This window comes from Buteo buteo, chromosome 10 (assembly GCF_964188355.1).
Source record: "Buteo buteo chromosome 10, bButBut1.hap1.1, whole genome shotgun sequence".
NCBI lineage: Eukaryota > Metazoa > Chordata > Aves > Accipitriformes > Accipitridae > Buteo > Buteo buteo.
This window is the reverse complement of record NC_134180.1, coordinates 227,147-247,486: the sequence shown is the minus strand read 5'-3', so window position 1 is coordinate 247,486 and position 20,340 is coordinate 227,147. Positions and strand designations below refer to the sequence as shown.

The window sequence follows — 20,340 nt, the reverse complement described above, 5'->3', positions numbered from 1 at the left end:
AAATGCTGCTCATTAAGGCCCTCATGCAGAACTTGGGAAGCCACAAAAAACACAAGGATTCCCCCCCCCGCCTGCTGGAGAATAGAGGTGGTGCTAGACAGATTGGCAGGAATTCCCCTGCTTAGGCAAGCAGCTGCTGATCAGAGCAAATACTATCAGAGAGCATGTAGCAGTAGGGGACTGGGGAGGATGCCTGGAAGTCAGTGACATCTGCTGACAGCAGCAGATGTGAGAGGCTGCGAGAGAAGGGTGAAGGGAGAGAAAGGTAAGGAGTTGAACATCTGAACAGACACAGCAACCCAGGTGGGGCAGGGAAATGGAGACTGGGGCTTGGGGAATTGCACAGCACACTGGTGACAAAGCTGAGGAAAATCCCAGGTCTCGTGTTTTCTAGCTGAGCCCTCTGAGCACTGAAACTTTTCCATTAGGGCAGAAACAGAATGAGTGGACAGACTATTGTTGCTTGGAGACTACCAGTTCTGTCATCCTTAAATCGATAGTTTGATCAGGATTCATCAGAACTGATATCTGTTAGCAGGAACCAAGCAAGTGGTCCAGAGGATGGATGCAAATTTTGTTACTCCTTTTCTTTTGGCAAGCTGTGAAAGTTTCTTCAGGATCTTCTGGCCTTTAGATTTTGATCCTGCCCAGGGGAAGGTAACCAAAACAATAGCCTCTAGCATATAGCACCTTGTGGTTCAAAGCAGACTAGCAATCCTAACTAGAGAACTCTTTAGCATGGTCCTGAGACACAGTATCTATCTTGTACTTGCAGCCTGAGGACATGCAAAGAGGATAAGTGACTTGCCTAAAGTCAGAGCAGTGTTGCAGGGGTTGTAGGAACTTAAGTCTTCCTGCCTCTTCCTGCCTCCTTAAGCACCATCCATAGATAGAGTTCCAAGGGGCAGAAGGTCACATGGAGCAGCCCACTGTGACTTTGATTCTGGATGTCCTGAGCACCTCTATCTGTAGAATAATTTTCAGCTGCCAAAGCAAAATTACTACACCTCATTCACCAGGGATCAGTAATGAGGGAGTACCAGTCCTTTCTCAGCTGTGGAGCATCTGGAGGAGAAAGTAAGAGAACATAGGAATGGGAGGTGAGTATCGATGCTGTGAAAGGCCACACTATGGAGAGACCACTAAAAAAACCCCACTAGAATCTTCTTTTAATTGAGGCCAAGAGCTCACAGGTATAAGAGGATCATCTAGAATTTAAGTGGAAAACAGTACCTGTTGTTTGTTAGTATCTTGTGTTTCTGTCTCAGCCAGGCTGCTGTGAGGCAGGGTCTGGCAAGCCATGGCACAAGCGAGGCAGGTGACAAGGCAGGTATGTAACAGCTCTATTGTGCTTTTTTTGACCTTTAAAAATACTGGTTACATACAGACGTCCAGGCAGAGTAGACTAGGAAAGGTGAGTGAGCCCACCCCAGGAGGTGTGGGAACACACTGCAAGCAGACAGAATGGGCAGTGTTGGAACTGGGTGTCCCTAAGGACTCCAAAACACCAGCAGAAGCACCTGCAAAAAGAAGAACAAGAGACTGGGTAAACTGAGGGGTTAAGGGAGTTGAAAGTGAGACAAAGAAACAACACCAGATGGAGTAAGAGAAGCCAAGACTAGCAGGGAGAGAGGAAGGTGGGAAGAGACTTCTCCTTTGGAAAGTTAAGTGTGCATCTGTTTACCTTGCCATGTGGATTATGCTTTGCCTACTCCCCTCCTTCTGGGAGGAGAGATTTGAAATGAGAGGCATGTACTAAAGCACTTACAGATCCATAGGGCTGGGATGGAGGGGGCCCTGCTGAATCAGGATACACGACCATCCCAGTATAGCTTGTAACAGCTGGAGGCCTGGCATCCATCTGAAAGGAAGGTGGGAGCTGCAGCATGTGGATTTTGGCAGCATCTGCTGCTGCATGATTTGGCTATGGAAGAAAAGAATCTTCTGAATGTCCAGAATTCTTTCTTTCTGTATGGAGGGCTATGGGGAGAGCATGTGGGTGGCTGGGGCACCCTGGCACCAGGTCCCAAGTCCCTGTCAGCACCTGTGGCTCTGTGGGTAATGCTTGACCCAAGGAAAATGGTCCTGGGGTGGCTGGGATACAAGGATGGGACTTGGTTGGTCTGTTTGACACCCTCCCTCCTCCCCTTACCTCCAGCTGCTGCTAGCCCTCTTCTGGAAGGGTTGGGGATGAACTGTGATTGGGAAGCTGACTCTGCAGGTGGAAAAGCAGAGCTGGGAGGTCCCAGGCAGCCATGCAAGTCAAGGTGATGCATGTGCAGCCATAGGTGCTCACCAAGCGGTGTGTGTGTGTGAGGGGAGTCCAGGGGCCAGGTCTTCTGCTGGGGGCAGGGTTCTTGTGTGGCATGGCAGGCTTGCTCAGAAAGACAAAGCTCCGCTGTCAGCGAAAGGATGAACACGGGACTGTGCCTTGGATGGGGTGTGTCAGCCTGCTGGTTGGGGTACCTGTTACAGGCAACCAGGTCCTAGTAAGAAGCAATGGGGAAACCAGTGTTAAAGACAGCTTTGAGAGCCCTGTCTGGAGAGAGGCAGAACGAGGGAGGACTCTGAGGTGGCATCCAGGGAGCTTATCCGACAGGCTCTGTCCCTGTCTGGCTCGGCTCTGGTGGGATGTAGTCGGGAGACAGCAGCAGCCAGAGCCTGGGAGCGCTGGGCTGGCGCTTCTGCGCCTCGTCTTTTTTCTCCTCTGCATCGAGGACTGCCGCAGCCGTGGGCGGCAGAGGGAGGCCGGGCTGGCTGGGTCTGCGGGGCCGACAGCTGAGGTGGGCCCTCCCCCGAGCAGGGCCAGGCCTGGCTGGCTCCGCCGAGGCGGCGCAGGGCACCCCCGTATGGCCGGTGGGCCCCGAGAGGTGTGGGAAGTGCCGCAACGCCCAGGGCCGCGGGCCCGCCCTGCGCCGCCGTCCTAGCGGCCCCGGCGGGGCCAGGCCGCGGGCCCGCGGCGAGCAGGAGGGCGGCGCAGCGCCAGCTCCGCGACGAGGCCCCGGCCCGCCCCCGCGCCGGCCGCCCCCTCGCCCCGGCCCGCCCCGCGATGGACGCCCCGGTCCGCCACCGTCCCACAATGCCCGGCGGCCCCGCCCCGCTCTGGGAAAGCGCGTCCGCGCGCCCCTCCCCGCTCCCGACCGGCCAACCAAACTTGCGCTCCGGTTGGCCGCGGCGCCCCGCCCCGCCGGCCCGGTGCCGCCCCGCCGCGCTCCGCGCTCTGCCAGTGGCGCCGGCGGCTGTCAGTCAGCGCTTGTTTTCGGCGGCAGCGGGTTGGGTTGCGCCGCCTGGTCGCTGGCTCGGCGGGGCTGTGTGAGGAGGGAGCGGCGGGCGGCGCAGCCGGGCGAGGGCAGCGCGCTGAGGGGGGCGGCGGCGGCACTAGGCCCGGCCGCAGGAGTTGGGGCCGAGGCCGGGGCCGGGCCGGCGCCGCGGAGGGAGGGAGGGTGGGGTAGGAAGGGAAGGGGGTGCCGGGCGCCGGGCCGGGCTCCCGGCCGTGCGGAGGACGGTGGTCGGTGCCGGGGGGGGGTGGGGGGTGGGCGGGGGCGTCCCGGCCGCGCCGCGACCATGACTCTGGAGTCCATGATGGCCTGTTGCCTGAGCGACGAGGTGAAGGAGTCGAAGCGCATCAACGCTGAGATCGAGAAGCAGCTGCGGAGGGACAAGCGCGACGCCCGCCGCGAGCTGAAGCTGCTGCTGCTGGGTGAGGAGCGCCGGGGAACGGAACGGACCGGCCCGCGGGGCCGCCGCTCCCGCCGCGGGGCCTGGCCCGTCCGGCCGGCCCCGGGCTCGCGGCTGCCGCGGGGCTTGACAGGTCCGGGTGGCTGCGCGGCCCCGCCGCGACCCGGCCGTGGCAGGGAGCGGGCGTGGTGGGGAAGCGGCGGGAGCCACCAGCGATCCCCGCCTCGGAGCCTTGTGCTCGGGGTGGCCTTCCTATCGGTGCCGGGGCTGGCCATCTCATTGGCTGCCCTTTGTTTGTTTTTTTTTGTGATGCGTTCTCTGTCAAGATGGTTTTTGACATAAGCAGGAACTATGAAGCTGAAATGAGTGGTTCTGAATGCGGGCATGCACACACGCGCCTGAAAATTGTCTCGAGGAAACGCTGGCCTTTATTAGCGTGTGAACGTTTGCTGATGGAGGTGATGCTTTGCAGTGTTGTCAGTGAACTTCTGGGCCTTGAGTGAACATCTGTGGAAAAATTGGCCTCCAGCTCCTAAACCACAGAGTTCCCCTTGCGCAGTCCTGGCAGGGCCCCCGCAGGGTTAGCAGCTTGGTGTAGTGACTCTGAAGGGAGATGAAGCAGTAAGAATGCACGAGTTCTGTGTCTGATGAGGAAATGGCTATAGTGTTTAGCATTACCTTCAGAGGTAGAAATCACCTATGCAGTGATAAGGATATAGGTGTTCAGATGGAAACATAGTAGTGTTCTGTGGTTGTGCAGATGGGTAACTGTTCCGTGTTTAGATAAGGTTTATAGGGATGGGTAATCAGTTACAAGAGCAGCCAGCTAAGATTTCAGGCATTTATATCCTTCTTCAGCAGTGAGTTTGATGTTCATGTCCAGGTAGCCCTCAAATTTAAACTGAAGTTACAGTTTTCGTGGGTACTGTGATTTGTCATTGCTAGTGTATGTATCCTGCTTTGTGTCTTAAATACTGTATCATCTTAAGCTGAAATATGAAGCAGATCTGATGGATTGAGCTTATTCACTTGGGGTCTGTCGCGAGTTGGCAAGCCATTAAGGTACAGGTGAAGAATTAGGACAACCCGTGTGAAAACAAATGTAAAACTTTACACAAGTGAAGTGAGACTGTGTCTGTCCAGTCCTTTGGGGGTCTGCAATACTGACATTGTTGCACAGTGATAATTAAGTGAAGGCCAGGGCTTTCCTTCTCACCATGAATCCTTGGCGATTAACATGTTGCCGTTCTTCGGGTGAAAGGTAGAATTGAGGGCTTGATGTTTGTGGTCTTTGAAGATGCTGTGTCAGTTTCTGTAAGGCTTCTTGTAGATGAGGGAATGTGTCTCACACTCTCATGCTTCCCTAAAGCAGTCCCACAGAAGCAGCTGTTTCAAAATAGGTTGGCACCATAGGATAGATCTGGGTTAAGAAGATCCCACTGGATCTAAAGATAACACATTAGAAATAATTCAAATTGCTCAAGAATCCTTTCTGCTTTTCTAAAAGATACAGTTAAGTAAGATTCAGCATCAGATTTAAAAAAAAAAATTATATGAGGTGGTTAGTACTGGATAAGCAATACTAGTTTTAGGATGTGTTTGCTGGATGCTTTTCACTGGATACATCACATTGCCCACCTTAAGTTGTGGCAGGTAATGTGTGTTCCATCTCCTTGACATAACTGCTGCTTGCAGGGATTTCTTCTGTCTTGCTCCTATTATGTGGAGTTCTTACATTCACAAGTATTAGTGGTCGTATCAGTGAGAGGGCTTTCCCAAATCTTCAGAATTTTGGAAAGAGTGCATGTGTGGAGGGAGTTTCTGCCTCATAGAAAATCTGGTAATTTTTCTTGTCACTACATCTAGTGACAGTTAATTTGTTGAAACTTAAAACAGAAAATTGGGGTGAAGAATAACAGTGCTAATGAATGATGAAACTGGTAGTAAGAAATTTAATTTTAAGGTATTGGACATTGCCCTCTAGTATAAGGTAGTCATTTGTCTTTTTATTGTGTGGGGAGGGGGGAAAATATTTCATACAAAAATAACTTGTGATTAAGCAGGGGATACTGTTGACTGAGTAACGTATTTACAAGTGCCTGTCAGGTACTTGGGGGTCATTAATAACTTACTGTAAACTCTGCCGCTTTCACATGTTGACAGAAGAAATGTTGAATTCAGAGTATCTCCTTGTCTCAACATTGTCATATTAAAAAAAAGGTTATTGTGCTCTTAAAAGTGTAGGAGACCATACGCACCAGAGCTTATAATGTTCTGGTGTAGTGCTGTGCTGTATTGTTGATGTTGTATGTAAAAGCAAGAGGCACCTTTTTTTAAAAACAAAACCAAAAACAAACACACCCCCACACCCCCACCCCCAACTAAAAAATGAGTGATGATGGAGTGACAGGAAGAATCTGTGTTTGAACTCTTAAGTTCTAAAGTAAGTGAATGGCTGGTGCTGAGGTTTCTCTTATGTTTTCATTGTTGGAATGCTTTGAAGCACACACCCCCCCCCCCCCCCCTTTTTTTTTTTTCTCAGTTTTGGTCGCTGTGGTGAAAGACAAGGAAGTATTTCTCACCACAGTGAGAGAAACCACAAAAGATTTCAGTTTCCAGGTTTTCCCCCCATTTATGGTGTAGCTTTCTGTTTGAGATGGAAATTGTTTGCTACATATTAATGGTGTTTATAATGTTGATTTCTAACCATGCTGACATAATTTCTGTCAGTTCTTGGACATGGGGAGAGTTTGTTTATTTTAAACATGCTGCTTCTAGTTATGTGCTTGCTGCTTTTATTTGAGCATATTTATTTGTTTGCCTTTTAGCCTGGCACTATAAACATGAGTAACTGAGAATCTACATGTGAGTAGTAATTGTGTATTGTGATGAATGAGATCCTGTCTTAATATATCTATGCCCTAGTGTGAGGTGAGTACCTGGTGGTTCCTGTGCTGAAAGCCAGGCCCCTGCCAGCATGCTTATTTGTAACTGTAGATCAAAAGGGTTTGTCGCTTATGTGATACGTTTTAGTTTTTACTCTCAGTAGTCAAGTGAGCTGGACCACTGTATTAAAAAGAGCTGCTTTTTTATATATATATATATTCTGCATATTGATAGCAGATTTTAGAAGATTGAACAAAAGTACTCAGCAGAAGTGTCAGTGGTATATGCTTAGTCTGTTGCTTGTGGGATGAAGTGTGGAGGTATGCTAATCACATGCAAGACTTGACCCATATGTCCCTTCCACAAAAGGTACTGTGTGTATATATAGAATGGAAGTTGCTGGGTAGTTTCCATAATACCAGTTGAATCGTGAATTTAACAAGGCTGTGTAATGGCACAGATACTTTATCTGATGATGTTTTTCTCTCATACTTGCTATGTTAGAAAGTTCCCACTGTCTTTTTATATCATCTGTTGGCCTTCACATGTTAAATGACACTTTTCTGGGGCCATAAATGTAGGAGTGGGAGGACCTGCCCAACTGACTGTGCAGGAAGCAGGAGTTGAAAGGGCTGGACTGTTTAATGCTCTGGCATTGGTGCGAGTGTGTCTTGCCCTCCCATATACTCTAAGACCCAGCTTCTCTGGGGCAGTAAACCTGTGTAATAAGGAACTGGTAACCTTGCTGAGCAGCATGCTGTCTGTTAGGGATCTACCAAGTGCAGACAGCTGTGAGCAGCATCCTACTCTATTCTCCCTCTCAGTTGTGTTTTTTAACTCTATAATGTCCAGAGGCTGCAAGCAGTATTAGAGGTATCTTGCCACAATGATGATTATAATTTCAGTCCCTAAGAGCAAACGTTTTGGTTGCACAGTAGTTTGGGATACTAGGCAGATGCACTGACTGGATTGTTTATGTCAGATGGATAAGCAAGTAGTTTATTGAACTGCATTCTTCTTTAGAGTTGATTTTTCTGTTGTGTTCAGTTCTTTTCTATGAAAAGACACATAGTCTATAGAGTAAAGAGTGTTTTGTGCCAAATCACAGTGAGAGAAAATTTGCTCTTTACTGTGCAAATAGGCTTGCCCTGGCCTACTCACTGTCATCTTAGTTTGCAGTACTTACTAACTTGAGTGCATCTGGGCCCTCTCTGGCTGGTGCTGATTGTAGTAGCATCTTGCTGGAGTATCTGGGAATAGGTCAGGTGTGACGGACAAGGGCCTTTTGACGCAGAACGTGTGGGAGTGGCTGTAATGTGAGCTTTGGAGTAAGTACCGGAGCTGCTTTTGAAGGCTGATGTAAAGGACAAGATGTCTTCCTTCTGTGCTCTTAGGTTTGTAGTGGGGTTGAGCAGGACCATTCAGACTATCTTTTAATATTCTGGAAAGTGGCTAAAAAAGTGGTTGGAAGTAGTGTGTACTTGGGTATAGTCATAGGAACTTTGGGGTATGATGTGATTGATGTTAGCTTGTTTGCTTCTGTAGCAAGCCTTGCTTGTGATGACTCCTAACTCTCTCTCGCATTCTGTAGGCACTGGGGAGAGTGGAAAAAGCACGTTCATTAAGCAAATGCGTATAATTCATGGCTCAGGCTACTCTGAAGAGGACAAAAAAGGCTTCACCAAGCTGGTGTACCAAAACATCTTCACTGCCATGCAGTCAATGATCAGGGCCATGGAAACCCTGAAGATTCTGTACAAATATGAACAGAACAAGGTAAGTTTCTCACAATTTTTGCATGTGTCTTTAGGCAATGGGGATTTTAGGGTTTGACTCCTAAGTTCCTGTTAGTTTGTGTCCTTCTGCATTGCAATCTCAACCTCTCTGAACTCTTTCCCATAAATGTTTTGTGCTTAAGAACTGCTTTTTATGACATTTTGTTGATTCCTGACTCCATTTACTTGATTGTGTCAAGGGATAGAGCAACTTTCTCAGGATGGTTTGTTCACTGGTCTGCATAGTGAGTGGTGGGAGCAAAGGATTGGGATACAACATAGGGTATAGGAGGGGTGACCTTTTTACTTATTTCAAGGATTCAGCATCAGGCTTTTCTTTGCCTGAGTTGCTATTCACATCAGAACTTGAAGCTGACAAAATACACGCTGGACCCAAAAGACACCTCTGCTCGTAGTTATCACTCTTACTGCAATATGTCAGTTTTTCTGATAGGTACTGACCAAAGGTACAAACCTTTCTTGAAGAGTTTTGGTCTCAACCACAGAAGTGTGATTTGAGCTGAAGTCTGGCTTATTGATTTTAGGTCTAGGAGTAAATTTTTCAGCCAGATCTGGCCTAAATTATTTTAGCTTTTTTGGGGGAGGATGGGAGGGTGCACCAGAAAATTAGATTTTGTTAGTGTGTTTTGCTGCTTTAATGCTTAGTACTTTAATATTTTTAAGTGAAATTGTATTTTATCTGTTCTGGCACACAGTAACTTGGGTTTTTAATAACTGTTTATAGGGGCTGGATGGTGCACCAGGAATTCCTGAACCCGAACACCTTTTTTCCTTTAGAGAGGTTCTGCAATCTCAGTGATGAGAATAGGCAGGGTGTGAGGGAGCTTGCCTTGCCTGTGCTTTACCTGGGGCATGGTCGAGGTGTTTTGATAGGTATAATCTCCCAACTTTTACTTATGATAACGTATGCAGAACTTGGCCTTGTTTTTTATTTTTCCTCGTATAGGTGGTATAGGCAAAAGCCCCTTCCTGCGGCAAGGGTACGAAAGAATTCAGAAAGCAGCTTGCTGTCAATAATAGCCTCACAGATGCCACAGGCTGTAGTCCTGTAGGACTGTAGTCCTTCCTTTGCTTATAGCTTGTAGGGTGGGCATTTTTATTTTCCCTCTCAAAAGGGATCACTATTGAAGTACGCTGAAACAATGTCTCTATTGGTATTCAAAATGTAGTTTAAAATTTTTTTTGTAAGAAACTCGAGATAGCTACTTGTTATCCAACTGCAGTTTAACCTCCTCAGAAGTTGGGCAGTCTGTGGTTCTTCACAGTGAATGCTCTGCCTTGGAAACCACTGTGTTTCAAAACACCTGGTGATCTAATGATAAGTGAAACCTGCTGCTGTTTTACAGCTTATTCTGTGAAGAAGCATATGATGCTTTGGGGAAATTTTGCTGATGTCTGCTATGTCTTAGATGTATGGTTTACCCAGGTCTTAGCAACCTGATCCACAACCAGCCTGTGGATCCTTGAAGTCATAATGTAAGGATTTAGTTCATCTGAGAATTTTCTGCCTGCCTGTGACTGGTACCCCCTGCTCCTGACCGCTGCCCCCCAGCCTTTTTTATGCTTTTCAATCTCCAGGCTAATGCAGTGCTGATCCGGGAAGTGGATGTAGAAAAGGTCATGACATTTGAGCAGCCATATGTAAGTGCAATTAAAACACTGTGGAATGACCCTGGAATACAAGAGTGTTATGACAGGAGAAGAGAATATCAGCTTTCCGACTCAGCTAAATAGTAAGTATATAACCACTGACATGCACTGGTAGATGGTAGTGATGGTCTAACAAATAATACCTGTCCAATTTTTTATTGAAGTCTAGAGTTTGTTTCAAAGTGCAGGAACACTGCTGTAGATTTCGCTACATAGTTTGTTTAAAGTGCCTTTTATCTTTTTCATTGAGGCAGATGAATCTTGCTAGTGTTGTAGACAAGCTGCACAGTCTCTGTTGGCTACGTGTGTTGGGATAAAAGTCATGGACATACGAGAAAGGCACTTTGCATCTATCACCCAGAAGTGTCCTTAGGAAAAGTTAAGATGAAAGGGCAGTGGGAGCAGGTAACTGGTAACTTGTTTGAATCTGGCTCCAGAAAGGCAAAGAGCTTTGCCGGAGATTGGGAAGCTATGTTTATTTGGGGATAGATTTGGATCTGGAAATTCCTTACCATTTGCTACTTTTCATGAGCGTATGAGGTGCTCTGGTGAGTGATAAAGACAGTTGTTCACACATCTATATGCTTCTGGATATACCTGAGGCTAGAATCTCTACCTTATGCTGTCTGTGTTGGTCCTGGCTCTTAGGCAGCAGAAGTGTTGCTTTTTCTCTTCAGGTTTGTCCTTTGGCCTACAGATGTACATGGATGTATAACTTAATGGATTTATTATTAATAAAATCTAAGTCTGGTGACGTAGGTTCATTTATAAACAGAAAACCTCAGATGAGGCTTGATTCTGAAAAATAAGCATCTACTGTACTTAAACTTTGTAGTAAAGATTGTATTCCACACTCTTATACAGAGTTGATAAAGTTATCCTTAATATATCTGTTTAACCTCCAAAGGGGATGGCTGGTGAATTACTGTTCCCCAAAGATGTATTCTGTTATTTTTCCACATCATATTTTAAATGGTTCAGGTGACTTCTGACTTCCTTTATGCTAGGGAAAGACTAAACATAGCAGTGTTTAAATCTGTATATTTATGTGCTGCAACCTAAGGTAGTTTTTTTTCCATTGTGCTTCTTGTAGCTACCTTAGCGACGTGGATCGTATCGCTACCCCAGGATATCTACCAACTCAGCAAGATGTGCTACGGGTTAGAGTTCCTACAACTGGTATCATAGAGTACCCCTTTGACCTAGAGAATATTATCTTCAGGTACTGAAAGTGTATTCATGTTACAGCTGAACTGAGAGAGGGGTGATATGGTTTCAGGAAGGATGAGTTCTGGATTGCTTTAGAGTGTCCAGGTGCTTAGTTGTGAGGCCTAAGTGGATGTATGTGCTGTGATGTTATGAAGTACTGCTGACAGGTGCTCCTGTAATGGAGATGGTGTAACATTTATTCTGATTAAGGGAAGACTCCAAGCTGAAGCATACGCTGTCACAAAACAGAACATGCTTTTGAATCAGTGACACTTAAAGCCCAGCTAACCAACTTGCTGGAATTGGTGTCCTTCCTGGGAAGGATTGCATTGCTGGCATCTGAGGCTGAAGTGGTGGCTTGTGAGGCAGCTGAGTGAACTGTTGGTAGCTTAAGCCACCAAGGGGGGGTGGGGGAAGCTTGGTCTTGGCAGTGCTTGACTTGAAATTTATTTCCCTTTAAGAATGCTTAGCTCAAGCAACTTTGACCATTTATTTCTCCTTCAAAAAGAGACCACTTTTTGTGTGGAAGTACTTCCTTGTATGTGATATCTAGCATTTGCCTTCAGAGATGGTTTTGTGTGCCTGCCTTGTGCCCTCAGAACAATGCCAAAACTTGCTGCCTATGTTGCTGCAGCAATAGATGGTATTTGGAGGCTCAAGCCAGCAATCGAGCATGGCATAAGGGGCACAACGACATGCTTGTCTATGGCAAAGCAATTTTCTTCCTAGCTCTCTGGTACTTACATGCTCCCTGCCCTTCTCTGCAGCAGTGTTGACATTACAAGAGAGGAATAAAGAAGCCTGCATCCTCTTTCTTAAACCATTTAGTTACAGATATACAGAAAGTTACTTTTCCTGTTCTGGTTTGCTAACCTATGAAATAGGTATAGGGTTTTATCAAAGGTGGACCATGTGTGTCACACTTTAGGTGAGTGACAAAATAATTTTGGTGTACTATACGGGTGGGACTTGAAACTGAGAAGCTGAAGCATGTAACTGTTAAACAGCACATTCTAAGAAAAGTTTAATAACTAAAGAAAGCTCTCTGTGCAAGAGAAGTTTTGAGGCAAGCAGATGCTCTAATAAAAAATAAAAATATAGTTTGCTCATTTGACAGGGCAGAGTTTTGAAGGACTTGTCTTTTCAGACTCAGGACTGCTACTTAGCAAACCAGAGCAGAATGCAACTAAAAAGGGTAATGCTGATATTTGGGATTTGAATTTGGTATCACTTGCCTATGGCCAGCTCTTCAGTTTGATGTATTTCTGGAACAGGATATTTTGTAAATTGATGGTTTTGTTAGCAGGCACATATTATTACGTCCCCTTGCCAGTTAACTTGAATGGTAGAACTGCATTCGTTCTCATTGTATGCTGGCCCTTTGCATTCAGATAGGGAACTGCAGCTACTTCTGTGATACTCTATGTATTTCTCTTCCTCAGAATGGTGGATGTTGGAGGCCAAAGATCAGAACGAAGGAAGTGGATCCATTGCTTTGAAAATGTGACTTCCATCATGTTTTTAGTAGCACTTAGTGAATATGACCAAGTTCTGGTGGAATCTGATAACGAGGTAAGCCAAAGAATGGGAACTCTGCAGGAGGGTGGAAGGAAAGAAGGAATGTCTTTCTAGCTTCTTGGAGGTTTGTACCAAACTGCTTGGTGCCAAGTTGGATTAGCAAATATTGTTGGTTTTGGCCTTCACTTCTTCCTATTGCAAAGGGAACATGAGCCTCAATGGGTCATGATGTCCCTGATAATGGAAAATGCACAGTGCATTCAAATCATCTATGCTTCTGAAGTAATACTGAAATACTCTGAAATTGCCGAGTTCTGTGTGTCTTGGAAGATACTGTGCAATGTGACGGCATGCTCTTAAAAATCACCCATTTCTCTTTTCTGCACTAAATTACTTCATGCCGTGACTGCTCTCTTGTTAGATAGTGACTTGTCTCTTTGAAGGTGCAATACTGAATTTTTGCACTTGCTAATAGATTAAAAAAATGCCATTAGGAAACAGCAGTTATTCCTTTTCTACTAGATGAAACGTGTTCACAAAGCTTCGTGGTCAGTCCTCTCACATGACTGTCAAAGCATAAAATTACTTTTAAGCCTTTTGATATGAATGGCTTGCCAATTAAATGAAGCTTGAGTCCATCAGATTTTGCATTTCCTTTGCATTTACTGGCGCAGCTTGAGCCAGACCCTACCTGGGGCCGAAGTATTCTGCGTACAGTATCTGAGATGCTGGATCAATACAGATCTGAGTACGTGTGCAGGTAGCAGAAAGGCATCTTAGTTCTCATATGTGAAAACAAGGCTTTCTTTTCATTTCAGAACCGGATGGAAGAGAGTAAAGCTCTCTTTCGAACCATTATCACTTATCCATGGTTCCAAAATTCTTCTGTTATCCTCTTTCTCAACAAGAAAGATCTGTTGGAAGACAAGATCCTATATTCCCACCTTGTTGACTACTTCCCAGAGTTTGATGGTAAGTGTTTTTTAACGAGGAACACTCTGTAGCTAGAAGAAGGGGTGGAGTTTGTTTGGTTAGAATTTTTTTGGTTTTTAAAGAAAACTCAGATCTAGAGATGGGGAAAATATCTTAATTTGAGAAGGAATACGTACAACAATGAGAAAATGTCACAAAAATGTCTTAATCATATGTAGATAAGTGGAATCTGATCAAATAATGAACCTCTCCTAGATGAAGAACTACATCTGCCCCCCTCCCCGATATGCACTTCAGAATATTAAATAGTGGAAGTCTAACTTTCCTACCTGTACACTTGTGCATATAACCCATTTCATAAACATATGATGATTTACTGGTATACTGAGCATTTTAACTGTCTAGTCAAGAGGTGACTTGAGTCCTTGTTCTGAGAAACTGACTGGTCAAATACCCAAGCTGTTCAAATGATGGTGCTGAAAAATCTTATAGCATGAAATTCTTATTAGTGTGCCATCCACAGTTGTGAAAAAATAGTATCTATGGGAAACAGAGAAATTCCCATCTGAAACAAAATTCCTTAGCCAAAATAGTATTTCAAGCTCTTCAGTTGAGTGCATTTAAAGTTGGCTGGTAACATATCTGTACAGGGCTGAAAATAAATAAAAGCAGTGGAGAATGAGATCAGGCAACACACTTCGTGCCATGCTCTCGTGTATTAACTCTGTCATTATGTGCTTTAAAAATACAAGGTAAAGGAAGAATTGCCATTTTGCAAACAGCTTTGGTCTTTTAAACCTAATGAAATTGCTCCTTATTAGTTGTCCTCCCACTTCTGGAGTTTCATGCCCCCTGCTGTCTGAAAGCACAAGCACTCTGAAATTGTCAGTGGTGGAAAACATCACGTTTTTACAACAGGCTAGGAATGGCTGGTGAGCTTATCGGTCAAATAGTGCATACTCCTAATATAACTTAACAGCTAGAGATGAGATCGCAACATCAGGAAGTGTCATCTACTTTCAGTTTTTTCATGTAAGTATTTACTGTAGCTCCTCCAGGGATGCTGCATGGCTTGTGAGTGGGAGGTAGCCCATCAGACCACCTCTCAAGAGACGGTCCTTGCCATGGAGAATGTGACAACACCAGTACTGTGAAAGAAATATGAGTAGGTGACTTTTTTCTGAGTTGTCATCAGCAATATGAAGTAAATAGTGGCAAAAATTACAGTTTTTAACTCCTGTGAGTTGACCAGCCAGACTGCAGTTTTGGCTGAATATGACCCTTGTCTGCCAAACATATGCTTGTGTCCTTCAGCGCATAAGACCCATCTGTATATTAGGCAGAAATATACATCCTGTCTCCAGAGGAGAGCATTGTGTTATGTATATCCAGCATCTGTCACTGTTATCTAGTGAACACAGCACATACAGGGTTATACCAAATGCTGTATTTCAAAGCACGGTCTGAAATGATGCCTTGGCGTCTGTCAAAACTCTCAGCCTTGGAAAAATGCCTTTTGTAGGTTTTGGTTAGATAACTGAAAAGCATAAGACACTTCAGCTCCTGGGACTTTTATGCAACAAATGATCTTAATTTCTTCTTTATAGCTCTGTAACCTGTAAGAAAAAGTGCGCTAGCAATTATTCTGATGGATCAAACTGGGGGATGCGCTTAGCATAAATCCATTAACTAGCTGCTTTGTTTGCTGCAGGCCCACAGAGGGATGCGCAGGCAGCCCGTGAGTTCATTCTCAAGATGTTTGTGGATTTAAATCCCGACAGCGATAAAATCATCTATTCTCACTTCACATGTGCCACAGACACAGAAAACATCCGTTTCGTCTTTGCAGCTGTCAAGGACACCATCCTACAGCTCAACCTGAAGGAGTACAACCTGGTTTGACCTGCTCTGCTCTTGGCCCCTTGAGAGGCTTCATTGTGAAGAAAAGACAAAAAAAGAAATTTTAAATATGACAGGAAAAAAAAGTTTTAATTTTTGATGATGTAATGATTGCAAATTGTCTGATCTGTGGAGTGGCAAGTGCTCAGTGTTATCCTGGAGTCTCATGTCTCTGTCCACAGAGTAGTTGATTTCATATTTTTAACAAATTGCTTTTATTTCACAGTTAACGGGGATATGCCTCATTTCTTCAGCACCTTGCTTACTTCTTAATTTTTGCCAAACAGCTAAGGCAGTCTCATCTTGAGCTTTCCTTTGTTGCTTAGCCACTTTTTTTTTCCCCCTTTCATTCCCATGGTATATATAGAAAAAAATAACTTTCCAGCTGAGATTGTGAATTCACTGGACTGTGGGAGTACAGAATGCTACTGGTCCCTTTGCCTTGTGCTATAGGGTGCCTCTGGTGTAATTTGCTAATCCTGCTTGCTTCCCCCTTCTTCCCTTCCCTTCCCCAGGACACGCTCCATGGTTCACTGTGATGAAATGTTGGGGAGGAGCGATTGCTCTCCAACTATTGTGCAAAAAAAGAAAAAGGCAAAACAAAACAAAAAAAGCCATCACTTTTCCATTCTTTATATGTTTTAGTTCTGAGTTATTTTTTCTTATCAATTGTAAAAGGTATGGAGACTGTGATTTTTTTTTTTTTTTTTTTTAAATTATTGATGTTCTATACATAGTTTGCAACGTGTTGCTGTATTTTGTTCATGGACTACAAATGATGGAAGCTCTTGGAGCAATAGCTGCTGAGCCTGGGGAAGTGCCTGACTGTAACTGTTCTTTTTTATTTTATTTTGTTTTTATTTTTTTCACACACATACACACATCCCCCCCCCATACCACAAGCGCATGTGCGCACGCGCACAAGGCTCAGTTTGCAGAGAGAAACTATGTTTTGTTGAGTAGAGTATATGACATCAAGTGAGCAACTTCTCTATGCAGCAAATATTAAAAGCACACTGAGTAATTGTGGCATTTAAACATCAAACTTTGGCTGGATTGAAAATCTTAGTCTCGTGCCACCCTCTAGTTCTTTTCTTGCTGCTAGTAGCAAACAAGCCTTGTTTATTGCATTTTGTGTCAGTGTGTTGAATGACTTTGTAAGAATTCCTTGGTCCTGTCCAGCTTGTGGATTTTTAGAAAGGACCAGAGTTGGTGGGTGACAAACTTTGGGCTATAGGTAGGATTCTTACTTGAAAAGATTGAGGATAGCTCTTGGAGGGAGTGGCAATTCTCTCTCTCCTGCTTATGCATTCCCCTGAGGCACATGCTGCTGTTTCTCTTTAGAGGAGTATGGATCCTCTTTGGAAGACTTGCACACATACTTGCTCCAGGGTGCATGTGATAATCGAGTTACAGTAGTCATGGCTGGAGCACGCGGCTGCTATGGAATCCAGAAAGCCCTGCTGTGGTTGCACTTTTGGTTAGCAGGGGAGTAGAGGCAGAGACAGTAGGGTTTGCTGGTGCAGGTGGAAGGTAGAGTGGAAGTAGTTCTGGATTCTAGATGCCAAATGAAACTCCACTAAGTAGAAGGATGTGAAGCCTTTGCACATTAGAGAGCTTTTTCCAGGAGCTGAGGCAAGTGAACAAATGTGCTGAAGACCTGTTGCCAGCCTGGAAGATAACTGCAGTGGCAAGGCAAGGAGTCAGTAGGAAACAGGGAAATCTGACCCACCTCTGGATGTGTGTCATTTATCCATCACTAATGCTTCTGTTTCAATTCCAACAAGTAGCATTGGGTCCAAATTCTCTGGATCAACCAGATTGCCCCCTGGAAGGCTAATAGGCTGCCAGTAGATAAAGACTAAATGAGCTGCACTGTTGAAGGGGGCTGTTGATATTTTGTCTCTTTTGTAGACAGAGCACTACATCAGTGTTTTGCACAACATGTAAGAGTAAATCTTAACTGTTTGAGATGCTTAAGATGCTTTGATCTAGAACACTAAAATATGGAGGGACGTGATTTTGAGTAATTATGTTTATAGGTCCCTCTTGTTTTCCGGAATAGCTGAGGGAAGCCTCTGTACGTCTCAGAGCACTACAGAAGAAAGCAAGCTCTGCTGAGAGTGATTAGAGAGCTCAAGTTGTAACAGTAGCCATGGGACCAACAGTTGAAGAGCCAGTCTGGCTGAGTGGTGATGCTGAGGGAAACACAGCATCTCTTTAGACTAGCCATGCTCTGGACTGCATTTAACACTTGGGAGGAATGAGAGGGATTCCCATGTGTCAGACAGCTTTGCATCAATTTTACTGCTTTTTTTGTCTTTATGCCAAAATGATCCGTTTTGTAGAAACTGTCCTATAAAGAGGAATTTATAATCATCTTCGTGTATTCTAAGTGCTGTTCATCTGAAGCAGATGGCAGCACCAACCTCTTGCTTCTGTGATCCTCTTGTAAATGGTTCACACTACAACTATTGCCAGCAACAAACCTGGCACTGAGATACACAGGTTCTTGGAAATAACTTCCCAGAAGTTTTTTTTCCAAGGTGAATGATGGTGGTACTTCCACTTGAATCAGAAATTTTTTTTTGTTTTGTATCCTCCCCTTTTTTAAGAGCTGCTGCCCTGGCACAGGAGGAGGGAGCTTGGCTTCTGTCTCTTGCAGAGTGAATCTGCATTGTTGTGGGGAACTGTGGGAGGCTATGGGCACAAGGATTTAGGCATGTGCTATACCTTACTAAGCAACTGCTTGGTGTAGATGTTGGCCTGATAACTAACTTGGTGTGATGATATTGCAAAGGGAAGGGGAGAACATTACGCGATGGCTGTCTCATGAGTTCCTGAAACCTCATTCTGAATTAGGGGAGGAATGGGTCAGACTTGTACACATAATCTGGAGTTGTCTGTGGACTATATTGTATGTGAGAAGATACCAATGTTAGCACGTGCTTTTCCTAGCAAGCAGTAGCTTGTGTGCCTCCAGCTTGGCCAATGAAGCATTCCTGCAGAACTGGTTCGTGTCTCTGTTGGCTGGCCCTTTGGCAAATACCTGCCCTAGCAAAAGTGCCAAACCTTAAACCAAACTTGCCTATATCATCTTTTCTGAAAGTGAGGCCAGTCAGAATTTTCTACAGGTTGAGGCAACAGATTGACCTTCAGAAAAGAGGTGGAATTGGGTTCTTGTAGAGAATCTAGAATCTTGAGTCTGAGGAAGTGGTCTCTTGGCTAACCTCTGCTCCTTGTGCACTTTTTATCTTTGTTCTGCTGAAGAAACCAACATGCTCTGAACAAGTTTGAAACTCAAAGTCAGTGAGGAGAGGACCATCCCATTTCTTTGCACCATTCTGTATGGATTGGCTACCTGGTGAGCAACAGCCCCTTTCTGCTTCAGCTTGTCAGATAGCTCCTGCCCTTTCTGCCTGTCTCCCCTTCTCCCGGAGCTGGATTCTTTGGTCTCTTGTTGTTGCTTCCTAGCAATGTTGGCCTTGCGTTCAACTATGGTTTTTCTTCATGTGTTTTATTGGGTTTTAAAAAAAAAAAAAAAAAAAAAAAAGTACTTCCGGAGTGTGCTGACCATTGTATTGTACTGTACAGAGCCCAGGTTGTTAGAGTCCAGCAGAGATGAAGTGTGTTATGCAGCACCCAGTTTTTTAAGAGTATGGTTTGTGCCAATGCCCCTTCTTTAGTAGTGCCAGAGACTCTTTACAAGTGCCAATGTGGTGGAAATTATTTGGTTATACTTGTATATTATAGGATCCTGATTTAAGACAATTTAAACATTATCCTATTTAAAAAGATACTATATAAAATGCTGTTTTTAAACCTTGTCATTTGCAATGCATGTATTGTTGTGCGTGTTGGGGTGGGGGGAGGGAAGAGGGTAGGGTAAAGGAGTTTCTGAATAAGATGCCCAGTGTCAGGATCTATTCAGGCTCCAAACTGTCTCATTCCAGTCCAGGAGTGTGATTGTTTCTTGGAATGATCCCACTCTGACTGCTGGGCAACAACCCTTATTACAGAAATATCTGATGGAAATTGATTTTCATATCTTTCTCCTGAAATAAATTCTCTGTTTGAAATTGGAATAAATTTTGTTCCTAAAAGCTCTGGTGGTCATGCATGCATTTCTTCAATCCTGTCCCTCCTCTCCCCCTCCTTCTGGTTAGCTGAACAAATTCTGTACCCTGTGGGACCTGCATCTGATTGAAGCACACTCTGCCCTCCTAGCTAGCAATGTTGTCCCTGCTCAGAAAATCAGGACTCTGAGGCATAGAAACAAAGTGTGTTTTGGTAAATATAAGGTATAGTATGCAATAACTATATGTAACATACTGTACTAATAATTCTGAAGTGTGAACAGTGGCTGACCAGGGTTTTAAGATGTAGGGATGCAATGGTGGCACCTCGGCTTAAAATTTTACAGAATTTTGGAGTAGAATTGCTAAGTGAAGTTGTCAGTATTTGCTGCTGCCTCTTGCTGTAGTGTCAGCCCGTTTCAGGCACGTTTCTTGCAGGATATAGTGGAAATGTTGGTGGGACCGGATCTGCTTCCGGTCTTATATTTTAGCAATGTGGACTGAAATATGCAACACTGCTTAAATTTATCCCTTTAGGAGTCCAGGGATGGATGATTGTGAAAGCTTTCACAAAGGGATTTCCTGGGATGTAATTCCTAGAATTTAATTCTCCTTCCCTGGGATTGTTCCCCAGGAATTTCAGATTAAATCAGCTGGGAATAGGTAGAGATGTCTAACTTCCTCTGTGTAAGGTT

The 20,340-nt window shown here is 44.8% G+C and overlaps 1 protein-coding gene across 1 annotated transcript; it reads left to right on the top strand.

Moving 5' to 3' along the window:
- The first annotated feature begins 3,525 nt into the window (after positions 1-3,525).
- Positions 3,526-19,449, top strand: GNA11 (G protein subunit alpha 11). Its single transcript, XM_075037674.1, has 7 exons — positions 3,526-3,700; positions 8,156-8,340; positions 9,939-10,093; positions 11,104-11,232; positions 12,662-12,791; positions 13,556-13,709; positions 15,382-19,449. Exons 1-7 carry the CDS (start codon positions 3,565-3,567, stop codon positions 15,570-15,572), a joined length of 1,080 nt encoding a protein of 359 aa, XP_074893775.1. The 5' UTR covers positions 3,526-3,564; the 3' UTR covers positions 15,573-19,449.
- The last annotated feature ends 891 nt before the right edge of the window (positions 19,450-20,340 follow it).